General features: G+C 40.5%; 1 protein-coding gene across 3 annotated transcripts in view; it reads right to left on the bottom strand.

The window, feature by feature from the left end:
* Positions 1 to 25,579, bottom strand: part of aff2 (AF4/FMR2 family, member 2) — a 210,005-nt gene that overhangs the window by 118,054 nt on the left and 66,372 nt on the right. For all 3 annotated transcript variants that reach the window (XM_004563274.3, XM_014409891.3, XM_076890802.1), the window contains one exon: positions 24,307 to 24,740. In XM_004563274.3, the coding sequence (XP_004563331.1) occupies positions 24,307 to 24,740 (434 nt within the window). The remainder of the gene's footprint in view (positions 1 to 24,306; positions 24,741 to 25,579) is intronic.

Here is a 25,579-nt window from a genome sequence, read left to right as displayed (position 1 = left end):
GAAACTACAAATAAAAAATAAAGATAAAAAGAGTTAATATGACAATTACTTATGCTTATTGCTTATTTATTTGTTGAATAGTTAAAACACAACATGCCTTTTATAAATGGAATTGTTGCTTGGTTTCTAAAAACAGGTAGATAGTATAATATTATAATAGTTGATGCTTCTTGTCCATTGGTCTGTTTATCGGTTCTTCTAAACTATGGTTACGTTTGCTTCTAACTAAAGTATTTGATGTGTATACACATATATCATTTAATAAGTCCACCTTTCTTTTTTTCTAACATAAAAAAGAGGTTTTATAGAATTTTAATAAATCCATGGCAAAGTGCTCTCAAAACTCATTTATCAAACATTTAACACCGACTTGGCCATTAAAGGGGGAGAGAGAGGAAGAGAGGAGAATAGATTGAAGAAGAGGAGCTATGATCAATGCCAGTGGACCATATAATTGCACCAGGAGTGGGTTAGCTGAAAACATTAGCCTTGTTTTCTGATGGATCACATCCTGGAGCCGGCTAGCCAAGCTAAACGCTTCAATCTGTATTAGTACAACCCAGAGTCATCCATCTTAAGGAGCCGCGCCACTAAAATTAGCCCAAGTTTTCTGCAGTTGATGAGCTGCTAGCAAAAAAACGCTCTAATGCCATTTTGGAAGAAAGAATAACAGATGGTTGTTATTAACTTTTTTAAAATACTTAGAATCTAGCCTCTTTTTTTAATTCTTGACCTTTTTCAAGAAAATTACACCAAGTTTACACTTGTTCAATATCGTGTAGTCTCATCAGATACATGTGTCTCCTCCTGGGATCTTTTCACATCAGCTCCTCAGCAGCAACAATCACAGGCAGTAACCTTCTACTGAATCACCTGTTGTACCATCACATGTGCCAAAAGGAGATTTTCCAGTTCTACTGTGAAAACTATCTTAGAAGCGCGCGTTCAAATACTGCTTTTTCCTCAGCAGGAGATTGTGCTACTGCATAACTGGCCACTTGGTGTGTCAGTGGTCTTACTGACTTCCTGTTCTTCGTTGTCACATACTCTTCCTCTGTGTTGTGGCTTTGCATTTATTGACTTTGATTTGCATGTGCTTTAAGGCCCTACACTCTCACATAGGTGTTTTTAATTATTCTTATTGATCAGACTGATTGAAAATGGATCAGAGTATTACTGGCAGTGATGGGATTTATCCCACACTGTGATGCAACAACTGAATAGTGGTTTTCTCCACTCTCTCCCTCCTTTCCACTCTACTGTCTATTAAACTGTTAAATAAAGGCTAGAAAACATCAGAATTTATTAATATATTTTTAAGAAAAGACATTGTAAGCATGACAAAGATGCCAGCCTGCCTTAGATGGGGGTATCCTGTGGATGTGAAGGGTCTGGCCATGGGATCTCTCCCTTCTGTGACATATTCTTAGTGGCTTCCCATTACTCCTAACCGTTATCCTTCTTCTTTTTTAATTCCCTTACAATAAGACCAATAGTGGGACTTCATAAAACGATATTTTATGCAAAATTACACCCCCATAGTCATTTTTTTAAAAGGTCCACGCAATCCTATACCTTTGACAGTCAGCTACAAAGGGCACTCCCAGGAAAAATACAAACTACACGTTAACACCTACAACTGTCAAAGTCTTGTCAATGGCTTTGCTTCATTTTGTAATTTTTCATATCTTATTTCTCTTTGATTTTTCAGTCTTCACAGTACGTGTAAAGAGGGAGAAAATGTAGTTGTACATGCCCACAAAGAAGAGCAGAGGTGTATTTGATGCCAGACTTAAGACCTGTGTAGGTAGAGTCACTGAACCGCTGTTTTTACAAAGTTTGATAAATGTCAAGCTCTTGGAATTCAGCAGACATGGAAATGACTCCTCTGTTAGCTTACCATGTAGCTTAACTTTTAAGCTAACATGGCTTAAAACAGGGTCTGAACACGAGTGCTCGAATCTGGCTAACTGATTTGGAGAAATGTGGAGGCTGGAAAATCATCTCTGGTGATTTGGTTTTGTTTAGCTAAAATGTAACAAACTACATTACAGAAATCTAATTTAATGGCAACCACAGGGAACAAATACGCATTCCAAACACTTTGTCTTTCATCTGCCCCAGGCAGTGTCAACATATGCATGTAACAAATACAAAGAATTCCCTGTCACACTGAGTATTTGTTCCATACTGTTTACAGCACAGTTGTTACACTTTTGCATTTTGCTATTAGGTCTTTGTCTTTTTTGGGTGGAGTGGGCGGGGTTTGTTTAGTTTGTTTTGAATTCCATGTATTTGGCAGTAACTTTGCTCATTTCAGTTCAACTTTCATTGCTTGAAAATGTGCAGTTTCCGTTCAGGTTATATTGTTTTCAGTATTAGTTTGTTATTCAATTTAATTCAATTTTATTCATAAGGCGCCAAATCACAAGAACAGTCGCCTCAAGTTGCTTATATGAGGGTATTTTGTCAGAGGAAAAAAAAGAGAAGTTATAACACAAATGCAACACTTTGTTAACACACAATCACGTAGACATTCTAATTCTTAATGAACATTTACTTTAAATCCTCATCAGATTATGGTGGTTATGTTGTCAAAGGTAACGAAACTGACCGCAACTAAAAATAAGAACATTTCTTTTTTCCCTGTTTTTCTTTTATTCCCTAAGTAGACAATAATATTTTAGTTAACATGTTTGTTTGACTCGTAGTTTGTTTGTTTTAATAAACTACAATTATCTTGGTTTAGAATTCACTTGTCTTTGTATTTAATAAGCACAGCTGTGACACCAGGGGTGCAGTGGGTACCACAATGTCACAAATAGGCCCTTTCATAATGAAGTTCTGTACTGCTCATCCCCGCCGGGGCTAAGTCACTGTTTGTCACTGTAGTTTGGTTAAAGATAAAAATCACGTGTAAGGATCCCTTTTGATTTTATGTGAATGTGTTCATTTGAAAATACAGTATGTTACGTTACATGTGGACACCACTAACAGTAAATTGAAATGTAAAAATTAAGTAGGTTTCAAAGTGATTGAAAAGTGATAAAGTTAAACACAGAAAATGACTAATAAAATAATTACTCCTAGCTACCCCTGCCAATCTGTCAGAGTGTAGCCCACCCCTCGCCTTAAGGTAGCTGGGGTAGGCTCCAGTGCCCCCACGACCCTGATAAGGATAAGCAGATGCATGGATGGAAAATTACTGCTAATAATATGCAGAAATGAAGTTGATGTGAATTTAATGGTAACATAAAAAAAAGATAATTTAAAGCAGTCTTGCATAATTTGAAAAACCCCCACATCTTTTGAAAGTCCTTGAAAAACCTGGGGCATTTTGATTCAGTGTGTGTAATGATAAACACATAAAAAAATCAAAGATGAGATTAACTTGAGGCGTTTCTTTTCCAAAAAGTTACAATCTGAACTTGTCAGTTGCGTTCTTTTTCTTTTGGCTCCTCCCTTTAGCGGCTGCCACAGCGGATCATCCATCTCAGCCTATCCCCAGTATCCTCCTCTGTCAGACCAGCCATCCTCACATCCTGTTCCTCTGCATCCATTAACCTTCACTGTGGTCTTCCTCTTTGCTTCCCGCCCGGCGACTTCATCTTCAACATGTTTTGTCATATCCACGATCCTTCTAAATAGTCATCTACTTTACGTGGCTCCCAGTTTGTTGCCTCCTGTCACTAGCTCAGTGTTGCTTTGCTCATAAAAGGGTCCCGACAGACGAGCCGCTGTTTGACTAACTTTACTAACATCTCTTTGAGCTGTTGTACTACTGCTTCTGTACAAAATGTCTGCTGTTTAACAGCCATTTTCTTCTCTCTCTGTCCTGCTGTGATTACATCCATGTCTAGAGCCACGACTAGTCTATACAGAGTAAACCACAATTAGAGCCAGGTGATGTGGAGACTGCACTTTCAGTCATTTGCATTTGTACAAAAGGTACAAAAGGCTTTTTCAGTCCTTAGGCAGAACTTTGATGCTGTCACTTCAGGGCTCTGTTTCCTGAATAGCCAAAAAACTGCTGACAGCATCATTCAGTTTGGCGTGTGTTGGTGGGTGACCTATAGCAAAGGTCTTGGCCCTTTGTTAGTCTATCAGCAACCCCTATTATCTCTGCTGTGAAGCTCTCATACCTCTCCCTATGAGTATAAGTAAACTAAAGCTGCTTAACAACAACCACTGTAACATTGAATTGAATGGCAGACAAAATAAATAATAACGGTAAAACTCCTTGTGCAGTAGCTGCAGTATGGAGTTACTGCTGTGGATGACATCTATATTATACGACAAGGGGAGGGAGATTCACAACTGTGATTAAGTGTGAACAGAACACCTCCCACACACACCCCCACACTCTCTCTTTCTCTCTCTGTCTCATAGACATCCCCCCCCCTCCCTCTCTTTTATAAATACACACACACAACACATGCACACACTCTGCTATATTAACGGAAAGAAAAGGGCTTTATATAGCCACACACGCACCTCTGTTTTAATTAGCGGAAAAAGGAAACACACACACGCTCAGAGACGGCAGTGTAGCGGGGACAAGGGGATGACTGACAGCTGTATGTGTGTTCGTGTGTGGAGGCAAAATTCAAGCTGAGTATATTTGAGTTGTTCTGTTGGCAGGATGTGTTTGAGTGTGTGTGTTTGCACTCGCTGTGTGTGTGGTCTGTCTGTGTGGGGCTCTCAGCGTGATGTCTGCGTGCTAACTAAATAAGTGCCTCTTGAGAGGAGGGGACGGCGGGTGGAAGGTGGAGGGGTCCTTGGCAGTACAATAAGGCATCGAATGTGTGTGTGTTTCTCTATACATTCAAGTTTATCCTTGAACACACATATAATTCCTGGACGACTGAATAAATTCCTCTTTGCAGGGAAAACAAATGGCATCTTTTCAGCTAAACATTTGTTCTAACATTGAAGGGATTTTTTTTTAAGAATACTTACAGGCTTCTAATAAAGGCTTAAATTTGGAGGTTTTGAGTTTTTGGCTGTAGGGAAAGCACGACAGCAGGCTGGATACGGGGCTTTGCTTTAAAAAGCACTGATGGCATTTTCACAACCTGTGAAAAGTTCACCTTAGATTGTTTAATTTTCAGTAGAGAACAAAGACAACGCCGTTTGTTTGAACCAGGAGACCAACCCTCCCTATCAGACGTTCAGTTCTTTCTAAAATCCATCTCAAAGCGTCGACTTTGTGTATGAAAACACTGCGGTGGCGTTTCTGTATCAGTTTCAGCAGCGCACAGGTCTGCATGTATGCAGTCAGAGTAACAGAGCAGAAAGGCACTCAGAAGCTGCATGTGTCTCTAACGATGCACCCACTGAGAAAAGGAACTTGTTGGAATGCTTTTTGTTACAAAATATCTACACCCCTTTGCAATTAGCTTACACCTGCTGGTTACATTGTTGAGAGGCTGCTCACACTACTGTACATTAACCTCTGATGTATTGACTTTGCCTCACTGCTTTGCTAGTTGATCCTGGCAGCATCTCCTCCATCACAGAACCAGGATCATGTCTAATTTCCTCACAGCAACACGTTAACTGTTAAATTGCTAAAGCTGGGTAAGCAGAGCTTCTTTGTACACAAGAAATGTAAATGGTACAGTCTTGTGTTACACTAAAAGAAATCCAGTAATATGATCTGATTGAACAAGTAACTAAATAACTGACTGCTGTGAGTGACACATTACTCAATACAACGAAAGCGTTAACATCGGTCTCTTTTGCTTTTGAGCTGCTCAGCTCATTAAAAAAATATGATTGTTTTGAAGAAACAGCAGAAAAAAAACAACTTTGGGCACAAGATGCTTTTCAGCTTCTATTTCACAATCTTACTCAAATTTATTGCTCCCAAAGTGATCTCATAAAAACCTCAAAGCCACAGATTTTATTAGAAAAAAAGTTTTTTATGGCCGACCAATACAGGATTTTTAAGACAACACCAGTGCCAATATTTGGTGTAGGTATTTTATTTAAGGTGGACATGAAAAACATGTAAATCAGTGTAATAGATTTACACTTTAAAAATATGATATTTAGATCAGTGCTGTCAGCGTTATCTCTTTTAAATGGCGTTAAGCGAGTTATTGCGGATCGCCCCACGCAATCCGCGATAGCTCGCTAACAGAAATTTGCCACGTTAATGCGGTTATGGCGTTAACGTCATTTTAACGAGATTAACGCTGACAGCACTCATTTAGATTTATCTCCTAATAATTTTTTTCTTTCAGACATGAAACAAACAGATTTACTTAACATTAGTTCTGTGTTATTTATATACTTGTTTATATTCTGCCTGAATCAGTCTGGCTGTTTCTCCTGTCTCTTCTCCTTTTTAACCTGAACCATGAAGTAATTACCAAAAAATTCTAATTCTTTGAAACATTTGTATTTCTTACACAAAGTCAATCTTACTTTTACTGTTTTTACTCACTTCATTTTATCTTTTCTTTGTTTTTTTTTATCACTTTTATCAACTCATGCATGTCATAGTATAAGGCCCTTTTATTTTAACTGTGTTATTTATTTTACACTTTATCATGCTGCTGTCTATCTATCTAATTGAACCTGACAAATTCAAAGTTGTGTGCTTCTTTTTTCGTTCATGGTACAAATGTCAATGAAGTTTCAGTGTTGTGCTGCAAAACAGGATCGATTGTACAGGGTAACTTTGTAGTAGAAGGTAATTTCATTTGCAGTGTTTCACAAAGCACAACAAATATTGATAAACACACAAACTGTTCCTGTGGAGTTTGAATGGTATCAAAATACAGTTTAATGTAGTTCAGTGAAGGCTAAACTGGTTAGTCTGTAGTACTGTTGTACAGTTTACATTAATTCATATTGATGGACTGGTGCAGCGCAGGCTGTGGTCTTCATGGTCAACGTTAAACTGAGGCAGAGCAGGGCATCTACTGATCGGAAGGTTGTTGGCTCAACCCCTGGATCGAATATCCTTGGGCAAGATCCTAACCCCAAGTTGCTCTCCGATCAGAAAAATAATAATATTGTTTTCCGTGCTTCGATCTGGCTTAAACTAAATTTGATTGTATTGACAAATAGAAAATGATGTGGAGAGGGAAGTGCTAATAACTTGTTCATAATCTAATCTGATTACTGCTTGAAGACTATTTTGGATGTCCTACATCAGCGGTCCCGCCATTGTAATGTCAGACAATATTTTCACGGACCGGCCTTTAACGTGTCGCGGATAAATACAACCAAATAAAATGATACGACCGAGACAAAAACTGTGTTATTTTGTAAATATAATAATAAATGTGAATTCACTGTGTAATTGTGTAACTTCATTAGCAGCGTCCTCCTGAAATGCGCCAACAACACTGACAGTAACATCCTCCCCTCTGCCCCTTAATGCTCTGTGGTTGCTATGGTAACGCCTAAATATTTCTTTCAAAATAAGACGCACGACTACAACACGGGAAAAGACCCAGGGAAACCGAGTTAACGATAAAAACTCTGAAAACCATAAATTTCACAGCCGAGCCTCAACTCTCGCGTACCAAGCGATTCACGGTACCAGTACCGGTCCGTGGCCCGGGGGTTGTGGACCGCTGTCCTACATGACATCCTTAGTTATAGCTCCTTGTCTCGCTTCCTCTCTGTCTGTCTGTCGCTGCCTGCTACCGTAAAACGTGTTAACGGATAAGCTGCATCTGCACAGGTCGCCCAGCAGAAATATCTCAGCAGCATCACCGGTGCCAGTGCTGGCCTTCGTCCCGGACGCTGACAACCACAGGGCTATAAAATGAGCAGAGACCTAAGTGACTTCACAGGTAAGCTGTGTGCATTTACACTGCGGCCAAAAGCACCGCTGCAGTGTTTCACACCGCGGTGGCAACGACGAGCGAGCGTGTGACACAAAAACACAAAATCCACAGTGGTGTCGGTCTCTTTGCTTAATCAGAAGATAACAACACCTCAAAGTTTGGTGTGTCTATTTCTCACTCCTCTCTCACCTATTTGCTTAAAGCACTTTGGCTGTTTCTTGTGTTTATTCCCAACAAACACATTCTTCGCTGTGAAGAAAAAGTGTGAAAGCGGCGTAAACCGTAAACGAACACTTCTTTCTTCCACCTCGACACGTCTTCCTGTTGTCTCATCAGGCCAGCCCGGTCATATTTTCCTCCTCATTTTCTTTTTCCTCTCCTCCTCATCCCACATTCTTTGTCTCTCTTGCCTCTCTATGCAGTTTAAGTCTAAATCAGGGGATTTGGGGGTGTTAAGAGCTGAGGTGTAAAACACCGGCTGGCTCTCTGTAAGCTCCTAAGAGGAGAAAATAATCCAACACAAAGTCTTTTTCTCAACAGCAGCTCTCCTCCCCCCTAATCACCCCATTAGCTGCCTCTTCCTCTTCCTCTCCCCTCTTTTCCTTGTGGCCTAATGCTGCCTCGTTAATAGTCAGTCATGGTTGTTTGACTGACTTTCTGAGCGTTTGTTTCTTCCTGTATTAATGTCCATTTAAATCATCAGTGATGCAGCGGCCTGCACGGGCAAAAGGAGGAAAAAAAGGACTCGGCATTCTGCTCTGATTGCAGGATGCCTTTTGTTCAATCAACCAATCACGCTTCATGTTTATTGATACTGAGCATTCCCATTAATCTTTGTGCCGCCTGTAATATGAAGGAACAGGAAAACGCTAAACAAATGGCAGCGGCAGAGGGAGAGGGACGGATCTTCTGTGTAGTCTCTCTGATGCATTTTCCCGTTCACTCTTCCTTAAATAACAAACTGTTGCGCACAGAAACAGAACAGAAAATGTTTCCTCTCACTTTCATATCTCTCACTCTCTCTCTCTCCATCTGCGCTGCTCTCTCGCCCATCTCTCTCATCTTCCTCCTCTCCTCTTCCACCCTCCACCCTCTCTCTCTTTTTTATATTCATAGGATTTTAAAATGTCTGTAATGGCCCTGGTAGATCAAAACACTCTTTCTCCCACTGTGTGTATATGTCTGTGCGGGTAAGCTTGTGTGTGTGTGTTTACGTGTGTGTGTGTGAGATTTGCATATCGTGGCTATGCTCTGATTGGCAAACTGGCAATGCAGAGCCCAGCGGGGCATTTTTTATTAAAAGGCCCAACGACACACACACAGACACACACACAGACAGACACACAAAGTTAGGAACAGCCACTGGCCTGTATCAGAACCTAATGAATAATACTAAAGACCTAGCAGTAGGGGTTCTCCATGTATTGTTCTGTAATGCGAAGAGCTATAAAGATTTTTTTATTACCATATTTTTATGGGCAACAGACATGAGCTGTTATGGAACAGTCAGATATTTTATTACTTGTTTGGATCAGTTTTTTATTGTACCAAAGAAAGTTGCTCTGTAATTTATTATATTTTACTATTAAAGATGTTTAAAGATTAGCTAAAATGTTTTTTACCCAAATAGCTCGAGCACAGACACAGAGCAGCTTTCAGTAACGTGTTAGGAATGTGTTTGGCACAAGAAGGAAGTGGAAATAAGTCCAATTTTTAAAAAAATCTCAGCTGTACTTTGGACCAAATACAAAGTTCTGTAGGGTATTATGAGGAGCTGTCTACAGACCTATAATAGATATAAAGGGTGATCCATGCACTACCACTGCAGCAATATAAAATAGCTCTTTTTTATAGTCGAGCAGGCAATCCACTTTATTTGGCACCATGTGGGCACATAAAAGAATGAATGTACTTGCAGAACCAGTGGCTCCAACTAAATCTGATGAAATAATATCCTGAGATATAATGAACAGAAAGTGCTGCCATTAGTCAGCTGAAATGTGGGTTTTCACTTTTTTCTAGTCTGTGTATCACGACTGTAAGACATATGAGACGTCGTTAGTTTAACATGTCAGATGTGCAGCAGCAGCTTCAGATGCTCTCTCAGCCTCTGACCTCCACAAACTATTCAACTGTAAGCTGTAGTGGAAACAGCTTTAATGTACCGGCCCCGCAGGTATATCTTCTCTATCGACTCAGTACAGAAACTCTGGCTCCTCTACTTAAAGCTAACACTGATTGTTTTTGATTCATGTAAACTTGTTTGATAACTAAGTATTTAAAAGTATAATTTCCATTGATTGATTGGCTGTGCTTGCCCACTCACATATCAGCTTTGTAGTAAAGAAGTGCAATTTGAGTTTGTGGCCGTATTGTTAACTTAACTCCATTGGAGAGCTGAATATAATTAACCTTCCTGTTACGTTTGTTTCTCAGGAACACCAATGATCTTGACCCAGGGCATGTTTACTTATCCAAAAGGATCAGAAACGAAAACAATCCCAATAAACATTGTTTATCTCATTATTAACTCCATTACTAACCATTTCAATCAATATTTGCTGTAATGGTCTTCTTTACCTCTCACAGATCATGGCTCATTGGGGATAATTCACTTGTTTTGCATAAAAAATGTTTTAAAATTTTATTTTATAATTTAATTTTTTTTTATGTAGTGATGTAGATAAAGTAACATGTGACATCTCTGCTGTTCTGGGTCAAACTGACCTGCTGACTTAAGTAATGTATGAATAGTTCATATGTTAAATATTATAAATTAGTTAAATATAACTATGTTATAATGGGTATAATAATCTTAGTAGAACTGTTATATAGCTACAGTATAACATATTAACTGGAAATAGTGGACTTAATGATTTCATTTTGAAGGTTAATAGTTAATCAACTTAAAAAAAAACCGTGATGGTAGCAGGGACAAAAGCAATCAGGGTTTTGTTTTTTTTATTCTGTCAAATTATTTATGATTAAGATGCTGTACAGTCAGTACACCTGAGCTTTCCATGTGAACTGCCTGCTGCAGTGGAAAACAGTAAACTTGCACCAGTGAGGTGAAAGACAGTTAAACGGTCTGTAAAGCCCAGGGAAACTGCAGAGTCAGGTTAGAAATGCCCGTGACACCTTTCATATCATACAGTCACCTCATACTGCAATTTAATGCATTGTTAATATCACTTTTGAAAGCTTTAAAATAAGGTTTTAGACCAAAAGCTAGCACAGCAGTGTTTGAGGTGAACAATAATATAAGCTGCATGGACACGATTTGCATTTGTTCACAGAAAACTTAACATTATTCTCTTTAAGTCTGGATTACCAGCTGGTCTAAACAGGCAACGGTCCCGAGTCCCCCGGGTCCACTAAGCCTGCATGTTCACCGCCTGTCAGTTTTTGGTGAAATGATTAATTGAACCTCGGGGAATTCACACCATTCAAGTGCATTACAAATGAAGCAGCAGCATGACCTCAGGGTTATGTCAAATACTATTTTTAAAAAGCTTTTATTGATGGCTGCTATTTCTCAGTAAGGCTGTACTCAATCAAATTAGCAAAAGTAACAGTAATTATTCAGTTTTATTCCACATCGCTCTACTGATCACAGTGGATTTACATGAGGCAACCTTTACATTGGCTCTGCATCCCCCTGAATGTTTAGAGCCACGATCCCCTAATAACACATAAAAATCTGTTTTAATAAAATAATAATTGGTCAATATTGATAATTACAGTCTAAAAGGACTCGCTGTCTATTTTGCTTTCTCAAACACGTCTTCCACCACTGCCCATAATTATTTTATTAGAATGTCACACACTCTGGCTTTAGACTATGAATTTCATTCTTTGACTGTGTGAACCCGTGACACTGGCTACATGCTACCGCTGGCACTCTAAACCCCCTAAATCACTCTAGCAGAGGCTGTGAAAGTGCAGGGATTGACTGCCTGACCCCCCCCCCCCGGTCAACGATCGCTAGGAGTTCGCTGTGCGTGTCGAGCGGTCCAGCCTCCACCGACTTGAACTGCGGACCTCGGATTCACCAGCCATGCGTGGCTTGAAACATTTTTGAATTAAAACAGCACTTTTATCTGACCAGCCTCTTGAAAAGTGTCTAATTTAAATGGTGTGAAGGAGAGAAGGAGTTGGAGGGGCCTTTACTTAGGGGCGAGATGACTGCACTCTGAGGGGCCATAATACACACCATCAGCCTATTATAGCGCCTGCAGAGATCACTGCAGCTAATCCAGTAAGCAGAGCTATAATGTTAATCCTCGGGGTAAACAGTTCATCTGAAATCATATTCCGTCTCTTATAAACAGCATCTTGAAATGACTAACTACTCATGTGGCATCCACATTAATTCACCCAATACGCTGTGTGCGCTCTCTCTTAGATTAAAGCACTCTGTGCAATGTTAAGCATTGCAGCCATGCACTTTAGACTGTTCCTGTACATCTCCACATAACATGACGCCGGCCCGGCACCTGCTACCTCGTAACAAACCTGACGGCGGTCTCAGCTGTTCTGAGATCCTGCCGCAGTGGCGAGCCCGGGCTGCAGCCCTCTCTCCTCTGTGATCTCTCTTATCACGGGGCGACTATTGCCGTGATGACACCCCGGCAGCGCCATCGTGGTGGGAGACCTCTCCCATGCTATTCGTCTTTAAGTATATTTCTCCCCAAGCATTCTCCGTACCCTGCAGCCACTCGAGGCGAGTTTGATTCATGGAACTGTGCTCTTTGTTTCTAGAAGATGATTTTTATGATCGTTTTATTATCAGCACAAAGGCTGAATCATTTCATCTTCCTTCCTTTTTTTGCAGAGGCAATTAGTCGGCTTTATGAAACTCAAATAAATTAAAGCGTTAAAAAGCTTCCAGTGAGTCACAGGGAAGCTTTGAAATCACATGACGTGATACGCAATTGCTACTTTGCAGGGAGAAAAGACAAATATATAGCTACTGATATACTGAAAAGTTGTGCGCGTGCGTGCTCGTGTGTACATACCGCTCGGCCGCGAGTTGACAGGCAGCCTCGGGGAAAGAGGGGCCTGATGGGTATTATGCAAATGAAGCCAGCTGTTTGCTGCATTGGCAGACTCCTCATAACTCTCTTCTAGTTCTGCTGCAAGTGAGAAAATATTTTATCCCCCGCCGCCACTTTCTCCTGCCTCCTCTTTATTTCCTCAGAGAAGGTATTTCTATAGACTGTAATTTTATACACACCCTTCTCCCCACATTTCTCCATTACTCCCCTGCGTCTGCCCGGCCATCCATCTGCACTGTTACAGTAATGAATGTACAAACAGGGAAGGCTTCCTTAAGCATTTGTTGACTTCTGCAGTATACGTAAAGTAAATTGCTCCGTGGCTTGGAATACATAGCTTACTGAAAAACAAACAATAAACAGTGTTTTTAATGGCTGCTTCTTGTGTCACTTCACACACAAGTGGTGCCTTTCTGCTCACAACAGAAAAGATAAAAGCACAATTTTCTCTAAAATAAGGTGAAATTCTTGCTAGCTGCTCTCTACTCTTTAAGAGACACTTTGCTGCTTTCTTTTCAATGAGGAAGACGTGATTAAAAAAAAACATTAATGAAAATGTCATGGCCGAATATAGTGGGACGAGTCTTTTGCAGCACACCCCGTTGAGGCAATCACAGCAATCAAGTGTTTCTTGCAGAGAGACTTCTCAGCTTGACTCGTCTTGAGCAAAACTGCTCCACTTCTCTCATGTTTGATGGGCGGCAGACGGGCGCGTAGCCTTTAACTTGACCACGTGTGACAATTATTTCTGTCTTTATCTCCAGGAACAACTCTTCTTTAAAAGTTTTCTCTCTCTCTCTTTGGGTTAAACTCTGTCCCAGCAGGGTGGATTCGCTCAAAAAGGCTTTAGGGTTAAAGAAGCCAAACCTTCAACAGTCCAGCAGCCTATAATTTAACCCAACCTTTTAACAGCAGTGTGTACACAGAGCGATCGAAGTGTGACTTTACATGTGCAGACTGCCAAGGTATATTAACAAGTGCCAAAATATAATTGTTTTAATTTTTTTTGTTCATCCAATCCAGTGTGTGTGTGTGTGAGAGAACAAGATTCCTCAAACATTTTACATATGGACACCCCTCACTCAACCACACAGCATAAGTAACCTGATATACAGTGGTTCACCTTTCGCGGCCTCGCTGTGTCACTGATTTTTTGTGTGTGTGCAATTTTTGCAATTTTGCATGCTTCTTCTTTTTTTATTTAACAGCGCATTGTGTTCTGTGTCCTGATTGGCTGTAGACCATTGTAAGTCAATCTCGTGCCGTGTCTCCTGTACAGTACAGAAAGCGTTCAGCATGTCAAATTTACATAAATCTTCGATCGCTAGCAGAGTGACTCTGAAGTGCTGTACTGTTTGTTTGTAAGTTTTCTCCCTAACAAACACAACAATGCTGACGAAACGTTTTGCACCATCAAAGACACCTGTGGTAGCTCCCAGAAGGCAGAGGACGATGCTAACCATCGCATAAAATGTTGGAATTCTGGAGATGCTAAAGGAAGGTAGAAGCTACTGTATTTTTCGGATTAAAAGGCACATTAAGCGAAACAAAACAGTCAGATAAGTCAAACATTACCCAACTCATTCTTCTTGCTTCCTCTGCTCCCGTACCTTTGATTCATTAATGTTGAATTCTCTCGCAGCTGCTCTATTCTCATGTTCTGGACCCGAAAACAGGGTTTGATCTTTGGTTTCATTCTATAATACTGGACTTATTTTTCTACGAAGGTTTGAAAAGTGTATAAAATGTGTAGCGAGGGGTTTTACAGCCTTAAAACATCTATTAAAATTGTAAAAAATAAAGCTGGCTACTTCACACATTTCACCTATCGCGGGTTATTTTTAGAGCATAACTCCAGCAATAAATGAGGGACCACTGTATTTACTATCCCATCATGTTTCAGTCAACGGTCTCCTACACACTCGCTTGTAGTCGCTTCAGTCAGCCGACTAAAAGATGAGCAACCTAATTACTTCACATTGCTGGCAGTTATTTTGCTCTTTGTTGCCCAGATGTCACTCATTTTCTGGTCTGTGGATGCCAGTTGCTTCCCGCATACACACACGTGCATACTCTATTTGCCTTTATGTTCATGCTTTAACTTGCTTTTTTCTTTTTTACCTCTGTTTTGGTCTGCACCCACTCCTGAAGAAAATACTAGGGGCCTTTTAACAGCTCCACTGTATTCAGCAGCCAATCACAGACTCTGTTGTCCTCGTGCTTGAAACACTGGAACAGTCGAGTAATGTGGGTTTATTGTGGAAACTTAATGAGGGCAGTCAGATCGTTAAGCGCAGCTTTAAAAATGTCCCCTTGCTTTAGAGAGGCGGATAAGTGCTGTTCAGATTGGTAAGAAAAGCTACATGTAAACCACCACAGCTAAAGCTTAATGTCGACACAACAACCATTTCTACCCATAGCAGGGGGATTTTAGTACAATGACTCCACAAACACTTGCTAATAAATCAGCACAGCTGCTGCTGAATCGCACCGGCTTATCTTCCTCAAAGATGCTTAACGTAGCAAATTAATATGCAAATTGGCATATGACAGTAACACACACCAGTTTTACAACACGAGATCCACCAGCGGGGTCATTTTGACCTCGTCCTGCAGCAACAGCAGTGACGGCACAGATGTCAATTCTTGAAGAAGTTCAGTTATTAATTTCCATCTAATTGCTATAATTATAAGTAAGATTTGTAAGTAATGTTTTACATTTTAGGGATTTAATTAGTTTTAAAACGATTTATATGATTTCATTACTGATTGTAGAGGTATGTATAGTTTATAATTCAGTACAAACAACACAGTACCTGACACATGTAGACAATTAAGTTTTAGTAGAAGAAGAAAAGTATGGAATTGTTGTTCTTTTAAAACAATGAGTCATATTCAGTTAAGCTAAATTAAAGAAGGTATTAAAAACAGAGCGCTCACTGTGAAACAGATTGAGCCGGTCACGTGCCTACATTTCACAATCGACTTCACAGTTGGCTACAGCAAAATAAGAAACACGTTAATTTAATTTAATATATTCATTCTTGCAAAAGCGCAACAGCGACACTTTATCATTTCGTCCACATCTGCCTGCTCTTTCAGCCAGACCTCTCTCATCCACGATTCACACCGCTCTGTCTCAGTCTGCAGCCCGTCCAGTCCATCTGATCTACTCCAGATTTCACCCATCTGGCCTCTCTGGCTCATGCTGTAGCCGTCTTTGTATCTAAATGTGTGTAACCTGTATGTTTTGGCAAACAGGGATTTACATTAATCTCTATGGCAGGGGTGGGAAACTCCAGTCCTCGAGGGCCGGTGTCCTGCAGGTTTTAGATCTCACCCTGGGTCAAAACACCTGAATCACATGATCAGTTTGTTACCAGGCCTCTGGAGAACTTCAGGACATGTTGAGGAGGTCATTTAGACATTTGAATCAGCTGTGTTGGATCGGGGATAGATCTAAAATCTGCAGGACACCGGCCCTCGAGGCCTGGAGTTGCCCACCGCTGCTCTATGGGGTCGAAATGATGGTGTCAACATTTTCAAACAGTCATAGTTCTTTTTCGTTTTTTTGGCCAACACCTCAAAGTTCACTATGTGATACATGAACCCATTTTAGGAGCAGTCATGAATTATGTCTGTGGGGTTACATAATGTGGTAGATTTGATAAGTTACCAGCAGGATCTAAATGCAGCGTCTAAATGTTCCAGGTTACCTCTCGGGGGATGATTTGACTCTTTTCACTTTGCTGAAAAATATCGTTTTGTTCAAGATTATCAAGAGTTTTGATACGTGAAAGCACGAGTGACAGCAATTTTAGGATAATCATAAACTCCCTGCACTTGTGCTGTGAAGATTGATATTTGAAAATTTTGAAGAATTAAATTTCTGTTATTAAACGCAGAGTATCCCATCTCGATGTGGACTCGATGGCACCCACACTCCTCAACTGCTTTGGATGCGGCCGTGACCCTTTGCTGTGGCCCATTCAGCACGAGAGCACATTGGGGTGAGTGTTTTCCTCCGATCGGGAACGAGCTGCTGCAGAAACATAAAGAACGTTGACTGTAGTGCAGAGAGAGAGCGAGGCAGGGATGTCGCAGACGGTCCATCAAAAGTCAGTTTAAGCAGCTTCTCGGGCTGACATCAATTTTTATAAATGTGCATTCCCGCGCTCCTTTTATCAAGCCACTGTGTTATATAAAGGCAGAATCTTTTCATCCAAAAAGGCATAAATGAATGCATTCTCTGAGAGCCGAATTGATTTGGTTGGTGTTAGCCTCGCAGTGATTACTGACTGGAGGTCTTAGTCTACCCTGCTTCTTATTTACCGCTACATTAGCGGCGAGGCGCCGCGTGCACCTCCACACGCGCCTCACGGAAACACCACAGCGGGCCTTCAAATCAGTGTGAAATTACATCAGCGCCATACTTTGAACTACATGTAAATGAAAGTTGTCACAGTGCTGTTGGAAATGTCACCTGTCACCTCCATGTTTACCTTCTTGCAGTCTTGCTTGCAGGGCCTCACAGACGCACTTGTGTATCCACTTGACTTGAACATTGTTTACCCGAACAAGAATGAAGACTGGAAGCAGCTGAATGTCACTAAGAGCGCCGTGACAGCTTGAGTGGTTTTTGAGGAGAGAAGACAATTCTTTCCTAAATACGATAGTGTTTTTGTTTAAGGATAGTGAGCCAGCGGGAAACTGCACATGCAGGGGAATTATTAAGGACGAAGGTTTTAAAGGTGCCTTCAAATGAAAAGTCAGTGCAATAAATTTTCCTGTTTAGTGTTATCAAAGAAGAATCTGTTGGTTTAAACAAATAAAAATAAACAGCTTTTATGATGGCTGTTTTGTCGCCATCTTGAGGCACCAAATTGCTTCGAAGACAACCGACTGAGCGCTCGCACACCTGCTCCACGTCTTTGAAGCAAGCAGTTCAAAGGAAATATGGCTGCGCGTTCACTGCACACAGTCACTTTGTCACTTTGGTTGTGCTGCTGTCTCCAGTCACTGTTTTTCTTTGTGTGACTGGAGCGTGAACCACCAGATGCTTGTGGTTTAAAATAGGGTGTTTAGCCCTGCAAAGGTGTCCCTGTGTATCACTTTACTGCGTTTATCGAGCTGTTTTTTGTGTAAATTTAACAAGTTTCAATCAAATTTTAGCGCAGCTAAGTGGGTGGCAAATGGGCTTGCAGCCATTACCTTCTTATTTCCCTCCTTATCTCCTGGGACAAGTCAAATCTGTCCCAGCAGAGTAGTCTCCCATTAAAGCTGCGTCCATACAGAAAGCCGTTTACTAGCACACAATCTCAAAAGTTCAGTCACAGCCAATCAGCTACGCAGCCACCAACCCTTCCCATCTCAACTTTCCCCTCCCGGCAGGCTCGACGCGGCGCCATTGCAGCAGTCTTTGGTATCATTTAGCTGCCTCTCCAGAGAGTCTGACGCAAACATTCGGGACTGCAGCAGGTGATGTGTCAGCATTTCTGAACGAGAACGTTGTGAGCTTACAGTATGCTTGTAATTGTGCAAACTGCTTCACAGCCTGTGAAAGTAGCCCAATGTGTAGAGCTATATTTAATATATACATATATGGACACAGGTGACAGTTTGAACGCAGGCTCCTCTGTCATAGTTTATTTCCATGTGAGACGGGACACCAGAGTAGCCCGCAGTCTTTATGCTTAGTAAAAATCTTTCTATGTATGTTTGAAAACCTGTCACGTCGCGTGAATCGTAACTTCGTAACTTGAACTCTGAGCGATTTGTTATGTTATTGTTGGCTGTTATTTGGCTGCATGTTTATGTGATGAGGCTACAGCAGTAATGACTCAACGTAACAATATCTCAAAGCGGATCAATCCAAAGTGAAACCATGCAGCGCCTCGCTGTGAGCTGCTGACAACAACTAACAGCATGTGTGTGTGCGACCAGAGGTAGATTTAAGCCTACTGTAACTGTTAGGAACAGATCAATAGTGTTATCACTCTCTCTGTCTCTCTCTCCCTCTCTCTGCTTACTCTCGCTCTCTCTCTTTCTATCTCTCTCGATCTTTCGCTCGCTCACAAACACACGCGTGCGCGTCCGAGCGCACTTGGAGATAAAGCGCGCTGATCGATAACTCTATAGTGCTAACAGAACACTTCCAAAGCAGTTTAAAGGTTTATTGCACACACTCAACAACACAGCCATGACTCTAATATCGAGGATTTCCAACACATTCATTACACCTGAACTCATTTGAAAACTGTTCCATGAAAAATCAGCTTTAAGGATCTCTTTCACTGGAAACACATTAAAGATTCTGCTGCTACACTGTAGCCAAAGTTTCGGTTCGTACACCAATCAAAAGGCACCAAAACGGACATCTTTCCCCCCCCTCGCTTGCTGGCATGAAACGAGCAGCGGGATTCTTCGAGTCTTTCATTTGCTTTTTGGTTCAGTCCTCTGATTTGCTGCTATTTTGCTGTTTAAGCTGCAGAACGCATCCAATAACTCATCTAACCAGAACAAATACAGCAATGATAAGGTGCTGTAATCAGTCAGTCATTGTCTTTCTCTATCCCCTCTTTCCTCTTTCTGCCCACCCTCCTTCCCTCCCTCCGCCGCCCCGCGCTTCACATCATCAGTCTCCCCTTTTTTCCTCTTGTGTCACCCCTCACCCCCACTCCCCCCTCTCGGTTCGTATTGAGTTTGCATTCTGCTTCCAATAAACTCTCGTCAGGATAAATATGAGAGGAGTGAAAAACAAAAAAAAAACAAAAAGAAAAAACTAAACAGAAAGCAGGCGATAACGGAGCATCCATGGATGTGTGGGAGAAAACAAAGTGAAAGAAACACTCATGGCCATGAATGTACTCTCTCTCTCTCGCTCTCTCTCAGCAGCCATAAGAAAGTGTCGAAAGTATATTTTAATTCCCTCCTTCTCTCCCCCTGCTTTCTCCTTCTCTGTGCCATATGCTCAAAGCTCCATCTTGGGCTCATTTGCAGCGCTACACACACACACACACACACACACACGCACACAGACACACACACAGACACACACACACACACACGCACACACACACACACACAGACACACACCAGCTCTATCAAAGCAGAGGAACAGCTGGCTTGCTCGATATGGATGACTACTCGCCTGTCAACTACTAGTTTCACATAGCACGCACGCACGCGCGCGCGCACACACACACACACACACACACACACACACACACACACATAGAGACACATGCACATCATCATCAAGTCCTGGTTCTGTTTGGAGAAGGCGAGCGAGCGAGAGATTCTGGTTTTGTCGGGACAATTAGCCAGTGTGAATATTCACCGAGATAATATTTAAGGAAATATTACAGGAGACTGGAATGTAATCAAAAATTGCAAACACGCACTCAGGCTCATGACATCAGAAGCAAAATGACAGTATGTGTCGCTGTTAACGGTCTCACACAGATGCTCATGAATAATTTTATGTGTCAAGTTAGGAGGGGTCTATTTTACTATACACTCTCCAGGACAAGTAGTGCTGCGGTATAGAGCCATTAGTGTGATAACTTATTTTACAGTTAGCATCAGTATTTGTCTAATACAGTGGTTCCCAAAGTTTTTTTGCTGGGCCCCCCTTTATTTTACAAGAAAAATCCCCCCCCCGCACACACACATCCTCCAACCACACACACCCATATTTTGCTCCATTGCGGTTTAGTTCACACCTCAAACATTTAGTAAACAATTAAGCAAATACAAGTAATCTGTAATAAATTACAGGTAGTAAGAAAATAAACTACTAACTCTTTTACGCTACGTCCGCACCTACACGGTTATTTTGAAAATGCAGCTGTTTCGTCCACACGTAAACGGCGTTTCGAATCACTGAAAACGGAGATTTTTAAAAACTCCTTTTTTGCGTTTATGTGTGGAGAGGAATACAGAGTTCGTCACGCAACGCCAAAGGTATGTGCCTTTTTCATGTCATGCTGTGCGCCACGTTATTGTTTACGTGAGATGAATTGCAGAATGGCAGATTGTCAGATTAACAGTATTTTGTCTCTATCTGCAGTATTTACAGGCTTACATATAAACACGCAGTTACTGTCCCTCTATTTACAAAGGCAGAGGCGTCACGGTGTAATTATTTTACACGTAGTTGTTTTTTTCCTGTGTAATAATGTTCAACATTGCTGTCAATACATTTTTCAAAAATGTCTCTCTGTGCAAAATGGGTTTAAAAACATAAACAACTGTGGGATACTGTTTGTCTGTGATTTAGACAAATCGTGGCAGGATCAGCCTGATGTTATTTGTATACCGCTGTAACTTTGCTGTATAAAGAGCTAATATCTCCAAAATGTCAGGAGTAGTTAGTCATTACAACAAGTGTTTGTGAACTAAAAATCAAGAATGTGGGATGCTGTTTGTCTGTGATTTGAAGAGCCCAGCGCTGCTCCTGACGAAGGGAAAACCAATTCTGCAGGGAGACCTACCTCGGCACTTGTGCAGGTGAAGCCAAAGGGAAGATTTGCTTCACCATATTTTCTAGTCTTTGGCTTGATTAAATGAAAACTTGTTAAACAGCATTGCATCCATGTGATTTACTAGTTTAAAATTTTTGTATGTTGCTACTAGAGATGGCACGATACCACTTTTTTATGTCCGATATCATAAATTTGGATATCTGCCGATACCGATATGAATCCGATATAATGTTTTTTAATCAACAAAACTGATTTTTTTTAAATATCTTGCTGCATTTTGTATAAGTTCATACTCAAGTTTAAAACAACAACTACACTAAAGCTATTCTGTTATACCTGTATACAAAAAAAATATTTCATAGTTCAGCAATACTGATCAATCTAATAAACTTAAACCTACACCATCCTCCCTATTCTGGTATTTTAAAGAGTACTTAGCGTAAATATTAAGCAACCTAACTAATAGGGTTCCAACTCCCAGCAACAACAAAAATAAATAAATAAAAAATAGGGAACCACCCCTCACGCTCCACCTCATGATGCTTAATCAACGTAATCAACCTTAATTTGATGCAGTGTGAAAAAAAATGCACAGAAATCAATTATTTTTCAAGAAATATTAAATAGATTCAACATCTTTCTTCAACAAAATTGCAGACTGCACAGATGGTACCTTCCCAAAGGAAAAAGTACTATAGCTTACTAGGGTATATATATTAGACTTAATAGTTACTATATACAGTAATTGACTTCTATTCATTTTACATCAGATTAAAACTTTGGGTGTAAGATTTGGATAATTATTTATTAAAAGCTCGACATTTTAAATGAGAATAAGAAAGAAAAGTATGTCTTTGTGCCCCCTTTTCCCTGTTAATGCCCTATCGGCCCCCCTGGCTAAACTTTGCTAGATGCGCCCCTGCACAGTTACCAGCCGTCAGCTACAAAAGATCCTCGAGTAGAAAGTAATATTAAATAAATTCTAACAACAGCTGATCAAGCTTAAACGTGCTGCTGTTGTTCAGCCGCTGGTTTCCTCTTTCTGGTGCAAAGTGGGACAAAAACAAACCAGAGAGACGGATTCGCGACAGAAAAGCCGATCAGCTGATCATTAAGCAGTTTCATGATTGAAGTAGCAGCCAGAAGAGGCAGTCGCTCCATATATCGTTTGTTAAGCTTAACGCAGGAATGCTTTACAAACATTCAGAGATGGACTTACACACTTGCTTTACTTCTCTCGGGATAACTTTGTCGGAGATGAAATGCCGGGTTGCTAGCGAAGCTCCACATGCTATCCAGACCACCGACAGGTCCCGCATGCCACAGCCGCTCTATCACGTGATGCATACTGCTCCGACGTGCTAACGTTCTGAGGTGAGTTACGGTGTGTTGCAAGTTTTGTGAGGTGCTTTCGTGATATTTAATGGATCGGATTACATTTTTTATTTTTCTCCGATATCCGATCCAGTAATTTAGGTCAGTATCGGACCGATACCAATACGTAATATCGGATCGGTCCATCTCTATGCTGAACTTTGTAGCAACTAAACAGGATATGGTCTGCTGGCTTCAGTCGCCATGACAGTGATTATACAAAGGTGGTTATTAAAGTTGTACATTTTCCAGAAATACAGGGCAAATTTCAAAGATTAAAGATGAAAATTTCTGAGGAAAAAAAGTGACAATTTTATGAGAAAAATATTAGCAAACTTACTGATTTCAAATTTACAAGATTAAAATTGTAAATTTGCATTAAAAAATTGACACATTTAAAAGAAAATGTATTAGGTTAAAGTGATCATTTTAAAAGAAAAAGGTTTGATTAAAACGGCAAATGTAAGACAGAAACTGTGGACATTTATGGCTTAAAGTGGGAAAGTTACGAGATTCAATTGTAAGTCAAGAAAAATGAGTTATTGAGTTCAAAAATAGGAATTTCTTTCCATTTTAACCTTGAAAAGTGAAACAATATGACACTGACTGCAAAAAACTATGTTTCCATTCTTTGGCATGAATCTGTCATTCAGACACGTATTTATTTATTTTCTCTGCCTTCTGTGGCCCTAATGCTGCTGTATAGTCACCATGTTGCTGTGAATCACTGTTGTTCAATTAATCTTGTTGTCATTAAGACAACATAACGTTTGACTGTAATTTTAACACCATTATTAGAGCATCAGTGATACGTTTAAGGTTGTGCTGTAGTGACTAAGACCTTTCACCTGTTTTATTTGAGGTGCAGTTAAACGGCAAGAAATTCAAACTGGTAAGGAGGCTAACATAATTTTATATGACGTTAATATGTAGCAATATTTAGGTGTCCTAAGCGTTTATTTTATACAGCAGTTAAACTCCTTCAACTTGCTTAAAGACCACACGGGGAAACAGTTGCTATACGATCCTGCATTTCACATGGATCCTCTTCAGGGAGGAAATTAGGAATACTGACACTTTTTTCCACAAAACTGGTTTTTGTGTTGGTTTGTTATCTTGAACATAACCTGCTCCGGAAGTAAAAAGTAGAATTGGGCTGAAAGATCTATTGCTTTATCACCTATTCAGGTTGTAAATCGTGTTTTTAAAAAGTAACTAAGTAATTAATTACTTTTGAAAATAAGTAATCAGTAAAGTAACGGGATTACTTTTTTGGGGAAGTAATTAGTTACTGATTACTTTTTTCAAGTAACTTGACCAACACTGGTGAGGACTGAACCAACTTAACATGGGTTAAACCTCAAGTAACCTAGCCCCAAATGCTACAGATTTGCAGAATATGTACACAATTACATTTCCTAGTTCTATGTAAAGTGAACTGATGGCTTATATACTATGATCAGGAATAATTTAAAGGACTGAAATTTTATTTTCTGTTTTAGACTAATTCCGTGAAGACCATTTATTTCACATTGGTTTAATATAGATATGGAAAACACGTTCCAGTAATTCTTCGCTTACCTCTCCTGTGTGGTTGAGACTCAGCTTGGGCAGTTTACTCTTCGCATTTCCAGAGTTTCCTCCATAAGCCTGACTGCTGTTAAATCCCTCTGTGGCCACTAGAGGGGGTTTAAGTTGGGGAGAGTCACTAGGCGCCTGGTCTTGGCCATCCATTGGTCGAACATACGCCGTAGGCTTCTGCTGTACAGCTATCGGCTTCCCTGATAGGTTACCAGGTGGGAATGTAGGCGTGGTCAATCCAGATGTGGGCGTGGTTAGACCTGGAGTGGGTGTTGTCAGAACTGATGTGGAAGCCAACGGGGAGGACGATGTACAGAGGTGGGAGCCTGTCTCACTTTCAAATGGGGAGGATTTAAAATATCCCCCATTTTCTGCATTAGTGGAAGACTTAAAGTGGCCACCATCCATGGCAGTAGATCGAAAGTTGCCACCATCTGTAAAAAAAAAAAAAAAAAAAAGAACACAACAATCAAAAGTCAAGACTAACCAAAGAAACACCTGTTATAACACAGCGTTGCTTAACTTTCTGCTGGCAAAACTTAATGAAGGTTGAAATGCTGAACCTCTCCCAGATGGATGTAACCAATCACAATCAAAGCAAATGATGTGTTCAACGTGCTTCTGAAATCAAATGCAAGATGTGGTTATCATAGAATGCAGATGTCAATTTTCATGAATTCCCCAAAAAGGTGACCGAGTGTGTTTGTTGCTGAAATTATTCATTCAAATGATTCATCTGTGCTCATGGCTCAAGCAAATAACAAAGAAACAGATAAAGAGACTTTTTACCAGATGACACCTGGAATTAAGGACTTTCTGAGCGGTAGGTGAGGTGTGATCCCACTTTCCTATTTAAGCCAAAGATGAAGCTAAACCTAGGATTGTATTAGCTGAGGTTAGCATAAAGGTTGTAGTGGGGGCGAGACAACTAGGCTGAATTTGAACAAAGTGTTTTAACAATTCTCAGCACTACTTTTACCAAATAATACAAACCCATTGGCCTGCTGGGCCTAAGTTAACGAACCATTTAAAAAAAATAAACTCTAATATTAGCTCGTGCATCTTATTAGCCTACCTATTAGCCATTTTTGCATGTAAAATCACAGCTTGAAACAAATGTAAATAAGCTAAAAAAGAGACTAAAGAATCAAGTAAATGTTGCCATTTGCATGTACGTGATGGCACCAATACTCCTAAACTACTTTGGATGCAATGTGAAGCGGCCGTGACCCTTTGCAGCTGCCCATTCAGCACAAGCGCATATTAAGGTGAG

The sequence above is a fragment of the Maylandia zebra genome, linkage group LG2, assembly GCF_041146795.1.
Source record: "Maylandia zebra isolate NMK-2024a linkage group LG2, Mzebra_GT3a, whole genome shotgun sequence".
In the NCBI taxonomy this organism is placed as follows: Eukaryota; Metazoa; Chordata; class Actinopteri; order Cichliformes; family Cichlidae; genus Maylandia; species Maylandia zebra.
Note: the sequence above shows the minus strand (reverse complement) of the source record. Positions and strands in the feature narration are given on the sequence as shown.